The sequence below is a fragment of the Emydura macquarii genome, unplaced genomic scaffold (assembly GCF_026122565.2).
Source record: "Emydura macquarii macquarii isolate MOO-44397 ecotype Brisbane River unplaced genomic scaffold, CSIRO-AGI_Emac_v2 contig_1229, whole genome shotgun sequence".
Classification (NCBI taxonomy): Eukaryota; Metazoa; Chordata; order Testudines; family Chelidae; genus Emydura; species Emydura macquarii.
This window is the reverse complement of record NW_027131366.1, coordinates 471456-489498: the sequence shown is the minus strand read 5'-3', so window position 1 is coordinate 489498 and position 18043 is coordinate 471456. Positions and strand designations below refer to the sequence as shown.

The following is an 18043-nucleotide window of genomic DNA, read 5'->3' as shown; positions in this document are numbered from 1 at the left end:
TCCAGTTGACCTAGGTGGCATCTTCCCTAACTCTACAGCAGCACAACTGCACCAATGCAGAACTATAAGTGTAGACAAGCCCTCAGTTACCTGAGCATCTTTTCTATGCCCTCCCACTCACCAGGAAATAACTGCTCTGAAGAGGGAGCCCTTGCCTGGTGAATATAGAACTGGGTAGTTGCTTCTGCCTGAGTGTAAGCTCAGGAGTTTCTGCCAGAAATCATTAACAGATTATTTAGCATTATTTAGCCCAATGCAATGGTTGTTCGTGTGACATGGACACTTATCCATTAGAACTGGACCGAGACCACCAGTGTATTTCACATAGAGCCACTAAAGAGAGACTAATAACTTTCAGTCTGTCATGATTGCTTAAGGTTGGGTTAGAACTTAGACGATGCAAAACTTTTTACCAGTTATCAATTCCACTAGCCACCGGTTCTCAGCAAATTCTCATTTTAAAACAGTTCAGCTATTTTGTTGAAATTGATAAAAATACAGGTTTGGGCTAAACTATAAAAAGAAAAGTTAATTTCTGTAAAATCACTAATAAAGTAATTTAGTTACAGAATATTCTGTTCTGTCCTCTCAGAATCCTCCCTTTGGCTGCAGGTGGATACATTATTCTTTATTTCCTGTCCTGATCCACTGGATAGATCATGTGGACACTGTTAAAACATGTACAATATTCCAACACTGAAATGCCTGTGCTTGGGCTGATTTTCCATTTGGTTTTTGATGGAACATTGGATTTCAGACTCAATGAAATAACTCACAAAAAGTATCTTCCATCTGCAGAAAATGTCTACTTTTGTAAAAAAATTCAACACATGAAAACTGAAATTTTGTCTGTTTTCATCCAAAACCCGAAAAATTTCTATTCAGAAACGCTGCTGTAAGGCTTCATGCTCCTCCTTCTTCTCTGTGATGGCTCAGCAAGAGGGAAAACAGTGGTTTACTAAGTGAGACATAATACAGGCTGGGAGTCCTGCCCACAGAGGACAGCAGGAGCATGAGGCACCATTAAGGCATTTCTAAATCTAAATTTTTTATTTTAAACCAAAAGGTTTTGGCCAAAATTTTTTAACTTTTCACCAAAAAGTCCAATTTTTCCTTAGAAAATGAGACAAAAATGATTTTGGGGGGTTTGTTTTCTGACTAGATCTAGTCTGCACCAGTGGCAAGTGGCATGGTAGAGACAGGCTGTGCAAGTAGCAACTGAAGTGATCGCTACACACAGTGTGTACATGGGTTGCCCAGTTAAATTAAGACACCCAGTTCTGTATTTGGCTCTTAAGGTGACAATTTGGAACCTAGAATGAGGGCTAGTTTTAAGAGTCCCCAAATGTAGTATCTTAGGGTTTGGATTGAAGGGTACCATATCTGTCTGTGGGATTGGTAGTAGTAGTAGTGATGGGCCTTCACAATAACCTGAAATCGGAACACCTTTCAATTCTGGGGAAATCTGAACAGGACTTGGATCCAGATCTGAACATGATAGCTGGCTCCTACCTCTGTGCTGGGCCCAGACCAAAAGCTGGATACATATCCCAGCACCCAAATTTTGAGGAAGTTCCCATTCAAATCTGAACTTTGCTGGTTTTCCTTATCCTCAGGACTGAATATTTGTGCTTTGAACTTCATCCTTTACACAGGAAAAAATTAGGTTACAAAAACTGGCTTTATAATGAAAACACAGACAGGCTATTCACTGCAGTGATGCTACAGGATGCATTAGGGACAGAAAACGGGATTGCAGCCACATAGCTAAAAGCACTTTGAGGAATTGATCTGCTGTAGGCACAAGCGGGGTGTGCACAGTCTTACCTTTTTATGGCTTTGTAGCAAATGATGACAACTACAAAGAGGAGCACTAGTGTGGTACAGCATACCGCAATGATTATAACCAGACCTGGCCACCAGGTCTCTTCAGTGGGGCAAAAGGTAGACTTGGGAGCTGTAAAAGATAATGTGAAAAGCATCTATGAGTTTCCCCGGATAAGTAGTTTATAATCAGATAGTCTTCATTCACCTGGCACAAAGCACTACACCAGGGCTTTAGATATGTACAGAGGTTATTTCACATCTGGGTCCAGTTTTCTAAGCAATAAACTCTACTATCCTGTCCACTGCATGTTGCTTGAGAACCACATGGTGCAGCAAGCCATCAAGTGCTGGCCACTGTTCTTTGTGTTGCTCCATCATCCACCACATTGCATTCAGCTAGAAGGGGACAGGCACAGCTCTGCTGCCAGAAAGCGATCTCTTTTCTTTTGGTGATTGCCCATCTTCGGCAGGATCAGTTTTAGTTTTAGAGAGAAACGTCATGCAGATAAGTTCAGGTTGTTAAACAAAATTAGGGAATGTTTATCTGGGAAAAGTAGCGGTGCCTACAATCCAGGATGGAGCTGCTATCATATTAACCTTGGATAGAGGATGGGGAAATAGTTTAAAAGAACACAGGAATTTTATTACCTTTATTTAGTGCTTTTAGAGGACTTTACTCAATAAGCTTTTTCCTACTGTACTGTCACTTTTAAAATGCATTTAATCAATATCCATTAATTAATTAATTGCTTATGAAAATATAAATTAAAAGAAGAAAAATGTATTACTTTCTAGGGACTAGATTGTGCCTATAAGCACTGCCCACAGCAAGGAGTAAGCTGCACCAGGAGTAATCTTGGGAGATATTTAACTCAGAGATATACCTCTGAGGCACATTTGTTTCCCTCGTGGCTTGAAAGGACAGTAATATGTTGAAGATCTATAGGTAGGTTTGGCAGAATTTGATTTAAAAAAAATAATTTTGACAGATATCAATGTTTATTTTAAGCATTTTTTCAATTTTTATCAATTTAAATTTTCACAGTTGTGGGAAATTATGTGGGTGTTTGACAATAATTGTTTAATTATGGTAGATGTTGAGATTCAAAAAGTTAAAACATTATAGCCATTAATATACAAATTGTCAACATCATGTCAAAATATCCAAGTAAATATCCTTAAATCAAACTCTAAATTCCCAAGTAGAATTTTTCTTACTTTTCCTATCTGAAAATTTCAGCTATTATCGATGGAAATATTTTTTCGATGGTTGGTGAGTGTATGGTGAAATCTGTGTTTACCGATATTTACTGATAAAAGTGTAATCCTTCAAACCTATCTATAGGGTAGCAAATTATGAAATCAGGATTGGTTATTTTTCTAAAAGATATACTCTTGTAATTATTGTGGGGAAGTTCTATGGCCTGTATTATACAGGAGATCAGACAAGATGATTGAAGTGTGGCCCTCTCTGGCTTTGGAATCTATCAACCTATGGCATCCTGAGCCAACATAGCTGGGACTAGGAAAAGACCATTGAACTCATTGATTTTGGGACCTGACCAAGATTATAATTCCTGTCTCCATAAATAAATGCTAGTAGTGCATCAATTAATAGGAATACCTAGGTCTCTACTGTTCAGGTAAATAAACAACTGAACAAAACGTAGCACCCGACACTTCTTAACATCTTTTAAGCATGCTGACTTCATTTGGTGCATTTATCTGAGTCACTGACATTGTATAAATGAGAATCAAACCCTTCCCTCAAAAGTGTTGTGATCAGATTTTTTGCAGTGACATTATCTGTAGGAGAGCTGGGCACATTCATCTAAAGAGGGCTGCATGGAGATTTGTAAGAAATACACTAGGTCAGGGATACTCAGACTTCAATGGTTCAGGAGCCAAATTAGTGATCAACATTACCCAAAAGAGCCACAGTCATGTGAATTCATTGTTTCATTTACTATTTTATATATACATTATTCTCAAAGCAAAATGACTGACCCAGTATTCTACAATTAGTTATAATAACATAGTAAAAGCATCCTGATTGGTTAATAACTTAGATTGATTAATAATTAAATAACACTGTGTTTTAATATCATGTGCTGCAAAGAGCCGCAGGAGACATATTAAAGAGCCAGTTGCGGTTCCCCAGCCTCAGTCTGTGTATCACTGCACTAGCTGTTAACAAAGAAATCAAAATAACAAAGTCCACCAGCTGTAACTCTACTGGTCAGCTCATCAACTGGTGCCTCTGAGAAAGTGCTACCCTTATCACAAACAATAGTTCTCCATTAATGTTAATGCATAGCACTTCCAATCTTCAAAATACTTCGCAAACATTAACTATGCGGTAGGTATATGTCATCTCTCTTTAACAAAGGAGAAAACTCAAGCAGAGAAGTTACGTAACTGGAAGAGCCAAGGGTTCCCAGCTCCCAGGCTGCACTGAGTCTGCTACATTGTGCATCTCTTAACTCATGTCCTCAGCAATTGAATTTCTATTTTATTATTATAAATACTATGGAGTTAGGTCTCACTAAGCAGTGAACATAGGAATCTTCTTTGTTGTGTCATGAGATGGTGTGGGTGTCAGCTTCAATTATTTTAAAAACTATTTTTAATATTATTTATTATTTTATCGCTCCCAAAGTGGACTGGGCATTTCAAAGAGGACATAGCAAGGTCTCTGCCTGAAGGAGCTTACAATCTAAGGGCCCCATTCTGCCTCCACTATATAGTACTTACTGATGTAAGTAGTTCCATTGAACTCAATGGGACTGCATACCTCAGTAAATCTTACACAACCTGAGAAGGGGTGGCAGGATTTGGCTCTTAGTTATAGCTGTGATATGATGAGTGAGGGTAAAAAATAACAGGGAGAGGGGATACAGCAATAGGAAAATGTGGAACCAGGCTTAGCCAAGTGTCCAACCAGCACACACATCTTGGTGGTTCAACTCTTGTATTATTTTTTAATATGGAAAAATACAGAAGAGGAGATAAGATAGTGAATATTACTGCCACCATTGAGTGAATCTTCATCTTCATGTATTTATGGATTATAAGAACCATAGGAATTGCTATTATGGATCAGACCATTGGTTCATCTAATCTGATTCCCTTTCTGTGATAGCGGCCAGCCACAGATGACTCAGAGGAATGTGCAAGAAACTCTGCAGAATGTTCACAAAACAAAGTTTCTTCCTAGTCTCTAAATAGAGGTCAATTTATGCTGTGTGGCATGAGAGTTTATATCCCTTCCAAAACTCTTCGTATTATATTTTTTAAATCCTTTCTATTACAATTCTGGTTCTCCTTAGAAAAGTCCAATCCTTTTCTGTTAAGCTCTTGGCCTCAAGGATATTGCCTGTCTATCTACATTAGGTATTGAAATGACTTCCATTACGGTAGCATCTGAGCACCTCACAATCTTTAATGTATTGATCCTCACTATAATTCTGTAAGTAGAGCAGTATTCTTATCCCCAAGTTCATTGTCCAAAGTCACAAAAAGTCTCTAGCAGAGCAGGGAATCAAACCCAGGTTTCCAGAGTTCAAGACTAGTGCCCTAATCAATAAGTGGCATGGGCTAACAGTGTGTTGTTTTGTGAAAACAGTTTTGAATTTGCTACCTTTCAATTGAATGTCTCATCCCCTTCTCTTATTATGAGAAAGGCTGAATAGAAATTCCTGACCTACCTTTGGACTACCATCCATTATTTTGTATCTCTTTATCATGTTGTCCTCCTATTCGTCTCCTTCCTAAGGTAAGGAGTCCGAAACTTTACAGTGTCTCTAATCATGTCATTCTCCATTTCTGAACGCTCTGTGCTCTTTCTGTTCTGTTCTCTCCATCTCAAAAAAACATAACTGAATACAGCATTCCAGATGAGAGCATACTTATTGATTTATATAAGTACACGGTATTGTTTTCAATATTATTCTACATCTCATTCCTTATGTGTTCTAATATTTTGTTTGGTTTTTTTGCACACTGAACAAAGGCCTTCATTGAGCAAAGGTCTTTTTTCTGAGCTGTTACAGTTTAGAACCCAGAAAGGTATATGATTAATTACAATTATTGCTACCTAATTCCTACCAGTACTTTCAAATTTATCATAAAAACAAGCTGTATATATTATTTGAACTAACATACATGTTTTATTTTGTCATTAAAAGAATCGGTAAACGAAATGCTGTTCTCACACTGGTGAATATGTGAAAAAACTCCATGGGACTCAGGATTCTCTTCACATTTACACCAGTGTAACTGTGAGCTGAATCTGGCCAAATATTAGAGGTAGTCTGAACCAAAAACTTGGAGCCAAACACTCTCAGACAGTGAGAATGGTGCCTGAGTATGATCTCCTAGAGTACGTCTACACACCAAGTTGCAGCCCACAGCAGCGAGTCTCAGAATCCAGGTTGACAGGCTCAGGCTTGTGCTACCACGCTAAAAATAGCTGTGTAGATGTTGAGGCTCTGGATGCAGCTCAGGCACTGAAGCCAAGGGAGTGGGGGGTGAGCTTCAGAGCTAAAGCTCCAGCCCGAGCTGCAATGCCTACACAGCTATCTTTAGCACAGTAGTGCGAGCCCCCATGAGCCCAAATCTGTCAACCCGGACGCTGAGGCTCACTGCTGTGGCTTGACACTCGCTGTGTGGATGTACCCATATTGGTCTCACACTGATGGAACACATTAGCTCCAGGGAAATTCATGGGCCTGATTCTCCTCTCATACTATTTTACATTAAATCAGAATCAGGATCCTAACTTTGCTGGTCCCAAAAGCTCAGGTTCAAAGACCTGAAAGTTTGGATCTGGATCTGGACTCTGTGGCTCTGGCTCATCTCTAATTAACACTCAAAATTTCCACAATATCCTTGATTCTTGGGTGGACAGAAAATCACTTTCAGTTGTACAAACTGGCTCATAGCTGCACACGTTTGCAGGTTCTGCCATTCACCAATGCAAAATAAGTCAAGCGACTTGTGATTCTCTCCCAAGTTGTGTTCAATCATTCTGCACATTGGACATGATTCTCCTGCAGTGTAAATCAGTCATTGGAGTCACACTAGAGTGAACTGGCGTGAGAGAGGAACCAGACCCATCATCTGTGGGTCAGATTATCAGCTGTGAGTGATAACTGCCTTCATCACTCAAACCACAAATCATCAGTTGGAAAGTATTAGAGAAGTGCCAATATTTAAAAGGGTAAATGGGACGATCTGAGTAATTCATAGGATTGTCAGCCTGACATCGATCCTGTCAAAATAATGGAACAGTTGATATGGAACTCGATTAATAAGAATTAAATATAACTGATAATGAGAATTAAATATAACTGGTAATATAACTAATGTCAGTCAAGGTGGGTTCATGGAAGATAGATCTTGTCAAACTAACAGTATCATTTTTGATAAAATAGATGATAAAGGTAATAGTGTTACTCAGTCTTCTATAAGGCATTTGACTTGGTTCCACATGACATTTTGATTAAGAAACTAGTAAAATATAAAATCAATATAGCACACATTTAATGGCTTAAAAAGTGGCTAGATGATAGGTCTCAAAATATAATAGTCAGTGTAGAGTCACATCAAGCAGGTGTGTTTCTAATGGGGTCCTGCAAGAATTGGTTCTTGGCCCTATGCAATTTACTATTTTTATCAATGACCTAGAATATAATCATTACTGATAAAGATTGCAGATGACACAGAGATTGGGGGAGTGGTAAATAGTAATACAGAGTGATCTGAATCGTTTGATAAATTGGGTACAAGTAAACAAGAAACATTTTAATAAAGCCAAATGTAAGGTCCTACATACATTTAGGAACAAAGAATGTAAATCATACTTACAGGATGGAGGACTCAACTCTCGGAATCAGTGACTTGAAAAAAGACTTGGGGGTCATGGTGGATACTCATCTGAAAATGAGCTCCCAGTGCAATGTTCTGGCTAAAAGGGCTAACATGATTCCTAAATGGATAAACAGGAATATTGAGTAGGAGTAGGGAAGTTATATTACCTCTGTATTTGTCACTGATGTGGTGGCTACTGGAATACTATGCCCAGTTGTGATGTCCACAATTCAAGAAAGATGCTGAAAACTTAGTGAGGGAGTTCAGAGAAGAGCCATGAGAATCATTAAATGATTGGAAAACATGTCTTATAGTGAGATATTCAAGGAATTCCATCTGTTTAAGTTAGCATGGAAAAGGTTAAGGAGTGTCTTGATCACAGTTTATAAGTACCTACATGGGAACAAAAATTTGTTAACGGAGGGTTTATCCAATCTTGCAGACGAGGGTACAATAAGATCCAATGGGTGGAAGCTGAAGCGAGATAAATTCAAGACTAGAAATAAGACACACATGTTTAACAATAAGGGTAATTAACAAATGAGACAGCTTGCCACTGCCTCATCACTACTGTCAAAATAATCAAGATTTGGTGTTTTTCTAAAATATATGGTTTAGTTCAACCATAGCTATTGGACTTGAAGCAGGAATGAATTCAATGAAGTCCTATGGCCCTGTGGTCACACTAATGATCACAATGGTCCCTTATGGCCTTAAAATCTAAGAATCTATGAAGTTCGAATTATTATTAGGTATATTTTTCATGAGCCAAATTCTGTTCTCAGTTACAGCAGCATAAGTCCCAAAGTAAATGCACCTACTCAGTGGAATGATCTCAGATTTACACTGATGTAACTGGATCTGGCCTTATGCTTATAAAAGATGATAAGAACAAGTACAATTAGATCAAAGGAATTGTGCAAAATAGTTTAGTGTCAGAAAAAGCACACACAAATTCTTTGCTTCACCAAATTATCGTTGCAACTTTCTTTGAAGAACACTGCAAGGAAACGTTCCAAACCTCAGCTCCAGTTCAAATTTTAAACTCCCAGTACTTGTATTCGTTTGGCTCCCACCAAAAATTAATACACCACGAAAAACTAACCCAGTGACAGAATGTTAGTGTGAATAATCAGTCTCAAATTCTTCTTTGACCATGAGAAGTTGAAGGTTGTCTTTGGAAAGGAAATTTCCACAGAATAACAATTAAGTTTCAATTTTCTTTTAACAATTCTCAGAGCTGATTTGTGATCTCCTCAGATTCTTAGTTTTGAAATCCTCCTAAATTGTCAGGAGCAGAAAGTCCTGCCACAGCATTGGAACAGTTTGTAGGCATGTCTTCTGGGTCAGAGTTAAAGTTGTGTGTAAGGTAAATTGTCACATGCCAATACTGTTTCTAATGGAATGTAGGTTATTGTGAGGATAATGGACTATTTATATAAATTGCCCTAATTGGTCATCATAATGCTTAGGTTTTGTAACTCTATTGCTCTTGTTACTCGTTTTGCATGAGGGTTATACTGTATCCACTGTTACAACACTGACTGTAAGCTATTTATGTTTGAATGCGGGAATGTGCACTCAAATGTGAATATAATGTAATCAGAACTTTAAGGAGGGAAGGAATACTATGTTCCATTTGAGTGTGAGGTAGAGGAGTACATGACTTTGAAGCTGTACTCTGTTCCAGGACTATACAACTGTCATCAATCTACTCATATGCAAGGCTAATGGAGGAGTGCACAGAATCAGAACACTGCTTATTCTCTGCCTGTCAGGGCTATCGCTCATGTTCTGAGGACACAGCGATCTCAAAGAAACAAAAGATGGTTCTGACTCTGAAAACAAATCCACATGCACTAACACTTACTCCCACACAGAGTCCCGTGGGATACCTCTCAGAACTACAGGTCTGTGCGTGTGGACCTTTTTACAAGATCAGACCCAAACAACTGGCAGCTGTGCACTGACATGATATATGTAGCATCTCTCACCTCTTTACAACAAAAATGACTTCATGGCTAAAAGAGAGAGAATGCTTTTAGTATAGATCAGAACTGATTGTTGGTTTTACGCTTGTTTTTATTTTGCTCTTACAGAAAGATCAAGGGTGCTAGAATAGTCATCACTATGGAAAGTTTGCCTGTTTTTAGAGATGACAGAGACAATGCATAACTGTTGATAGTGGAGCCGGGGGAGAGGTAGAGGGCACAATCTAAAGCAACGGTTTGCAAACTTTTTGAGCTTTAGCTCCCTTTGAGTTACAATTTTTGGTTGTACCCCCCCAACCCAGACAAAAAGAGGTCAGCCAGGGATGGAGGTGGCATTCCCCTAGCCCGGCCTTGCGGGGCTGAAGCCTGAGCTCCACTGCGCCAGGCTGAAGCATGAGCTGCCTGGCATTGCTGCTTCCCCCTTCCCCCCTGAATGTTTCTCCATGCACCTATAAGGGGGTGCACCCCACAGTTTGAAAGCCTCTGATTTAAAGGTTCTGGTGGTATGCAGCCAGGTTCAGGGCAGAGCATATAACCCTGGCAGAAATCTGGAGAGCATGTGACCCTGCGTGCCCCCCATACAACGTTTATGAGTGTACATTCACCATGGGTTGAATTATGCAGTCTTTATGCTTGCAGAAATTCTATTGCCTGAGTAAGGATGGCCAGGTTTGGCTATATATTTTTAATTAATTTGCTTCAAATTATGCTGTGTATATTTTGTTTAAAAGGCACTTTCATTTGCCTCTAAGGAACTGGAATGTTTTCTTAGGCAGGTTGGAACTGAAAGGGACAGAGCAACAGCATTTGGGGGCAGTTGAAGAGGTTAGGGAAGAAGGGTCCAGGCTTCTAGTTTAGATTTTAGGGTTATTTATATAAAACAACCTGGATTCTGACAAAACAAGCCATAGAAGTGCAAAATAATATGTATATGTACATAGACACCAACACAAATACCCATCCCTTGAAATACGATGATGAGTTTAGCTCCTACTGTACATGGTCAAAGCATTAAACTCCGTGTCATCTTGTCCTCGGATTTATTAATGGATATGCATCATGGTTCCATTACTAATGCAGCTCTCTACATAATTTACAAAATATTGCCAGGCTGAAACTGCAGCTCAGTAAGAATGATTCAGAATCCTTGGGAGTGTCCTTACTTTCTCAAGGCTGAATTACTGTCATTTTTTAGTTCGTGTATCTTCTGATCATATTATCTCAAGGATTCCATTTATCTAGAATTTCGCAATTCATGTCTTTACAGGCTGTCTCAGTGAATCAGTCTCCTTCTAAACTGATGTTTCCTTAAACTGGCTTTCTATAAAGTTTAGTCTTGAATAGGCTGGAAGAATTTCCACTGCCTTTCAGGTACTTGAATGGACATGGGCCAGTATATATAAATGATGCCGTCTCATCATACACTCTATACTCAATAGAACTATAGTCAATTGGTTATTTAATCTGACCAAATTATAATCTCATAGGAATGGATGCCATACTTTTCTGTTAAATTGCTCTTTGTTTATGGTCTGCACTTCCTATTACCTTTCAAATTGTTCAAGCCATGCTGACATTTAAAACTAGTTTAAAGGAACATACAGAATGTCTGTTGTTTATAACTGTTTCATTGCTGATCATTTTATAGGGCTGCACTCTCAAACAGCTGGATGACTATTGGGGGATCCCATTTGTATATGTGCAACAGACTGCACCAACCAAGTGGGTGCACACCATTTTTCATGCATTCAAATCCCACATATTTGCATGCAAATTGTTCATTTGTCTGCCCACCTGTCTGTTGGCACATGCATGAAAGTTGCACACACAAAACTGGTCTCATGAAATCAGACACCAGAGTGGAAAACACATTTTCCAGATGCTTCTCCCAGTTACACTGGTGTAAATCAGAAATAATTCTACTAAGTCATAAGAACAGCTATATTGGGTCAGACCAATGGTTCATTTAGCCCCGTATCCTGTCTTCCAACAGCGGCCAATGCCAGGTGCTTCTAAGGGAATGAATAGAACAGGTAATCATCAAGTGATCCATCCCATCGGCCATTCCCAACCTCTGACAAACAGCAATCCTTGCCTATCCCGGCTAATAGCCATTGATGGGCCTATCCTTCATGAACTTATTTAGCTCTTTTTTGAACTTCGTTATAGTCTTGGCGTTCACAATATCCTCTGGCAAGGATTTCCACAGGTTGACTGTGCTTTGTGTGAAGAAATACATCCTTTTGTTCACTTTAAATCTGCTGCCTATTCATTTCATTTTGTGACCCCTAGTTTTTGTGTTATGAGAAGGAATAAATAACACATTCTTATTTACTTTCTCTACACCAGACATGATTTTATAGACCTTGATCATATTCCCCCTTAGTCATCTCTTTTCAAAGATGAAAAGTCCCAGTCTTATTAATCTCTCCTCATATAGAAGCTTTTCCATACCCCTAATAATTTAGTTGCCCTTTTTTGTACATTTTCCAAATTCCAATATATCTTTTTTTGAGATGGGGCGACCAGATTTGCATGCCGTATTCAAGAAGTGGGCGTACCATGGATTTATAAAGAGGTAATATGATATTTTCTGTCTCATTATCTATCCCTTTCCTGATGATTCCTAACATTCTGTTTGCTTTTTCGACTGCTGCTGCTGCATATTGAGTGGATGTTTTCAGAGAACTATCCACAATCACTCCAAGATCTCTTTTCTTGAGTGGTAACAGCTAATTTAGACCCCATCATTTTATATGTATAGTTGGGATTATATTTTCCAATGTGCATTACTCTGCATATATCAACTGTCAGTGAGCTAAATTATTTTTTCAGCTACACTGCGCATCTGATTTACACTGGTGTGAATGAAAACCGATTAGTCTCGGTAGAATTATATCTAATAAAACTGGTGTGAGATCAGTAATAGATTGTAAGAGCCTGAACCATGGAGTGCAATGGAAAGACTCCCACTGACTTCAGTGGGCTTTGGGATCAGGTCCTATAAATATAATTTGTTGATGTAAGAAAGCACAAAAGAGAAGAACTCCCCTGAATAAATATTTACCATTCAAATTCTGCTGTTAATAAAGCTGAATTCAGGACCAAGACTGATTTTCATTTATACTTACAGTATGTCTATACTTAAAGCAATACCGGGATGCTGGTGCACTGCTTCAATGTAGCCACTACCTATGCCAAAGGGAAGGGTTCTCCCATCAGCATAGGTAATCCACCTCCCCAAGAGGTGGTAGCCAGTACTGTCTATACAGGGGGTTAGGTTGGTATAGCTATGTCTCTATACTATAGCTATATTGATGTCAATTCCTAGTATAGATCAGGTCTTAGACCACTGTATACCACTCTAGTAGTATAAAATGGCCTTAAGTGGGCCTAGGTATAAATGAGAATCAAGCCCTAAGTGTCTAAGAATAAAGAGCCTGATCCTCAGCTGATGTAAACTGGCATAGCTCCATTAAGTCCTGCTGATTTATATCAGCTGAAGATCTGGCCCAGAATATTTCATATTTCCATATGTGCTGTATAACCATCTGCAGAACTGGTTCCAAGCTGCAAAGTTCAGTTCTGGATCCAAACCTGAACTTTCCCAAAGTTCTGGGCTATTCAGATACAGGTTTTTGATTTGGGTTTATTCAACTTCTTTTAACAATGGCAATGTTACAATATCTTCTATGACTCAGTGTTCGCTCAACGGTCCTCAGGTTGTTTATTGTATTTCGTCACATGGAAGCATTTACAAATGTGGTTGGAAAGTTCAAGTAATAGGAACATGCAGTGTGTATCCAAATTTGCTCTTACAGAGGAAGCCAGCCAACATGGGGAAAAAACCTTTCAGAAAGTGTACTGCAATTAAATTTGTTGCAAATACAAATTTTCAGGTGTTACTTTTTAAAATAATTTGTGACAGCAGGACTATTACCCATGTTTTCCTTTGGAACCCATGTGCCTACAAGTTGAGTTCATAAGTTCTCACATTCCTTTCAATGAAGGATTATACTGGCCTAAATCAAAGCTCAAGTAAGTATTCACTTTCAAACCAAAGCAGGCCATGGAAAACAATAAAACTTTTCAAAATATATATACGTATGTTTTAAGGCTAACCCCTTTCAGACACACACCAACAGAGTGAACTCAATTGTTCCTTCAACAAACAAAGAAAAGGCCTAGCTATTAGTCTTAGAGTTGTGTGTGCTCATTGAGGGGAAGCCCCCCATTGTGTGGGTATATGTATCAAACCTCTGTCAATAGTTTTGTAGCTTCTGTGTCCATTCTGAATGACTTAAGAGGGATTAACTCGTAAGGTTTTGTCTTAGCTACAGTATATTTGAGAGGCACTTTTTTCTTTTTCTTTTTCTTTTCTTGCCCAAATGTGTCTTACGCAGGCTGAACAGTTGAAAAAAAATATTTCAGATTTAGGCATTATAAAGTATTTCAAATTTAGGTATTATAAAAATTAATCGATGTGCTTCCATTATAAAATATGAATGGATGTGCTTCAGTGTCTCTCTGGCAGGTCCAGGGTGTCACCTCACCAACTTCACTTCACAGTTCTTGCACCCTAAGAATACACCAGGTAACTCTTGATCTACCAAGAGAGATATGCAGAATCACATCAAATTGAATACTAAGGGTGTGACTGATAATGCCACAAGGTTCTCAGCCATGCGCTTTAGATTTCAATCCTCTTCACAGACTGGCAGGCTACTGACCTTGGATATAACTTGCACATGGCAATAATAAACCATAATATTTCTCTTCAGACCATTTACAAACACTAGCTAAATTAATTCTAATGATATCAGTCCGAGCAGATAGTATCAACCCCCATTTTTACAGATGGGGAATTGAGGCATGGGATATTTAAATGACAAGCCGAATTCAAAAAGGGAGTCAGTGGAAATCAGGATTATAGGGTATCAAGAGTCAGGATTAGTCCTCTTCTATTCCTACTGTTCAGACTACTCTTCTCTCTAAGAAACAGGATCTAAGAAACAGGATCATAGCAGAAGACAGATCTGAACACCATAATAATATCAACAGATGCCTCAAGGTCAATGGGCTCAATAAAATATGAAATTTCTGCTAGACTTTTGACTGCAAGAGAATCTGCTCCTCTGAATCAAATGATAAAACATCCCCAATACTGAGAAACAGGCAAGTTGTGCAGACAATAGACAGATTTTATACCAAAAGCCATTCCTGAGTGTCTGTCATTATTAACACAAAGGATTGATTTGATAAGCCTGGCACAGGAATATAAATAGGGTTGGATGAAAGGGTCAGTAAGAGACAAAGTCCACATCAGACAGGTTCACGTCCACTGGACTACGTCCAAACATCATGGGAATGATTTTGGCAGTTGTGAATCCTCAGCATCATAATGTCATAACCCTGCTCCCCCGGAGCCCACTCCCAAGATTCTATGATCAATAACTTGGCAATTGGGGAAGCAACCAGCCCAGAGGAATCCTGCAAACCAGAAATATTACTATGCCATCATCATCCTGCCAGCTGTGCTCATTTCTGGAGTATGGATGCTACTGGGTGAGCTTTGCAGTGAACAGATTCAGATAAAATAAGAGGCAACCTCTTATCCCAAAATTTGAACCCAACCAAAGCCAAAACTTTTGTGAGATTCAAAAAAGTTCATTTTTCTTTCTTTACCTTTCCACACATCTCTGCACTTCCTGTAGATATGAACTGAAAACAAATCAGAAATCCTATGAGAGGGGCTATTCATACTACATATCCAACCCAACCATAACCAGGAAATAGTGGCAAGTTCGCCAGAAAGTCTGTCTTGGTGAGATTTACAGCCTGATTTCTTGACCAGGAAATGTCCTGGCAAAGCTTGTTTAAATACTGCTGGTGGAAATTTGCATGAGATACTTCTATTTATTACATTGTGCTGTAGAGACCTCTGTACGTTGCAGAGCACCTGCAGAGTATGTTCCTAATGCTGTTTTAAAGGGCTACTGCAATCACTATGCAGTGGGATCTTCTGTTGTAATGAAGACATGTATGGGATGATGCTTGAGAAATTCCTATCCCCGTGACTTTAAACTGTAGACGTTTCTCTGCACTGTCAGTTTTCCCTTTTTTCTTTATTTTGAGTTTTTTTATTCCTTTCTAAAAATATTTTCAAGTAGAAACAAGCTTAGTTTCAGGAGGAAGGGTCTGAAATAAGTGGTTCTGCACGAGTATTGTAAACAGCATGGAAGGGAGTGAATGGTTCAGCATAAGATTGGCAGAAACGGAACTGTAAGTGGTGGGTGAAAAGAGTGTCAGATGTATGTAGTAGCTGGAATCGGGGGAGTGCAGAGATAATGGAAACTATTAAAAACAGTATTCTAGAGGTTGATGAACCCCAAAGATGTTTGGGTTCAGGTTTAACTGCAAGTTTCAGTAAAACCCCATATTGCTGTGATATATGGTTAGCTCTTGTATGGCACTTTTCAGCTGTAGTTCTGAAAGCCCTCTACAAAAAACGGTTAAGGATCATTAGCCCCATTTTCCAGATGAGATAACAGAGGCACAGAGAGGCGAAATGACTTTGCCCAAAGTCATACAGCAGGTTAGAGGCAAAACCAGGAAACAGATCCAGTGTCTTCTGACTCAGCCAGTGCCCTATACTCTGAACTTCACTGCCTCCCGTTGTCATTGAGATGCAAACATTGTATTTATCCATAATTACTTACAGGAGTGGAGGTATAAAACTTTTACTGATTTGGAGGCTAGATACCAGGTCTTTGATCCAAACAGGGACTCTGATACTATGTTCATACAACGATCATAGTATAAATGCCGAGACCAGGCTCAAAGAAGTAATGTGTTGTCTTGGATGGTGTACGGTGGGTCTGGCACTAGGCAATTATGGTGATTACAGTAGAACCTCAGAGATATGAACACCAGAGTTACAAACTGACCAGTCAACCACACACCTAATGTTTGGAACCAGAAGTACACAATCAGGCAGCCACAGAGACTGGGGGGGGAGGGGGGGGGAAGCAAATACTGTACAGTGCTGTCATAAATGTAAATTACTAAAAAAAATAAAGGGAAAGCAATATTTTTCTTCTGCTTCAAGTTTCAAAGTTTCAAAGCTGTATTAAGTCAATGTTCAGTTGCAAACTTTTGAAAGAACAACCATAATATTTTGTTCAGAGTTACAAACATTTCAGAGTTACGAATAATCTCCATTCTCAAGGTGTTCATAACTGTAATCTGTTTTAGAATTACTGGAGGGTAGGAGTTTTATTTCAGTTCAGATGATCTTTCGTCGTTATGAATGTATTATAATACAGACAGTATAATACCGAGGTGCTTACAGTCAGGGCTGTTTTAAGACCTTCGTAGGCCCTAGGCACACTTGCCTTCATAGGCCCCCCGACCAAAATAACTAATTTGATTTTAAGCTATTAATAAATAGTTTTTAAAATAAAAATAAAAAATTATATATAAAATTTTTTTCGTAGGCCCTGAAAGTTTCGTAGGCCCTAGGTACTGTGCCTATTGTGCCTAATGGATAATACGGCCCTGCTTACAATGTAAGGGTCAGATTCTGCTACCCTTACTCATGTTGTGTAATGATTGAAATGAGTGGGACTAGTTGAGGAGCAAGGTGCTACTCAGTGCACTTAAGAGTAGCTGAACATGGCCCCATGTGTCTTGTTAGTTTCAAATTCTGAGATTTGATGGGGAATTTTGTTGGTTTTGAGGTGGTTTGTGGGGAGAGCGGGGTGAGGTCCATTTTCCAGCAAATTGTTTGGGGTAAGTACTATGGAATATAGGCTTCGTGGAAGAAGTGACTTTTAGGGAGGGTCACATAATATTGTACTTCTGTGTTTATATTCCACTATGACATTTATCTTTGTCTGGCCACGTCACAATGGATATTCACGTTGAGCTCACTATCTGCTATCACCCCCACATTTTCCTCTGTCCGACACTTCCCTAAGCAGCAGGTTTCCTCTGAGAACAGTACAGTACATATCCATCTGATTCTCTCTCAGCAACTGGGCCACCTCTGCTTTTATCCTGATTAAATCACTCCCTACTGATTGCTGTCCCAAACAAATTAGAATGTACTTCAGCAACGTTTAGCGCCAGGATCCAGTTGCCTCATTACAGACATACAGACAATAGCTTTAGTAAGTCTCATGAAGACTATGGACCTGATTCGTCACTGCATTACTCAGTTTTCCCTCATGGTTGAATCAGTGTAAAACTGGAGTAACGTAGTGATGACGTTATGTTTGGCACAGATTGTAGCAGAGAGGAGATAGGTTGGTCCAGTGCATGTGCTGTGGATTTGAGAATCAGATCAGTGTTCT

General features: G+C 39.1%; 1 protein-coding gene across 2 annotated transcripts in view; it reads right to left on the bottom strand.

The window, feature by feature from the left end:
* Positions 1-18043, bottom strand: part of PRIMA1 (proline rich membrane anchor 1) — an 81252-nt gene that overhangs the window by 27914 nt on the left and 35295 nt on the right. For both annotated transcript variants that reach the window (XM_067547098.1, XM_067547097.1), the window contains exon 3: positions 1828-1957. In XM_067547098.1, coding sequence (XP_067403199.1) covers positions 1828-1957 — 130 coding nt within the window. The remainder of the gene's footprint in view (positions 1-1827; positions 1958-18043) is intronic.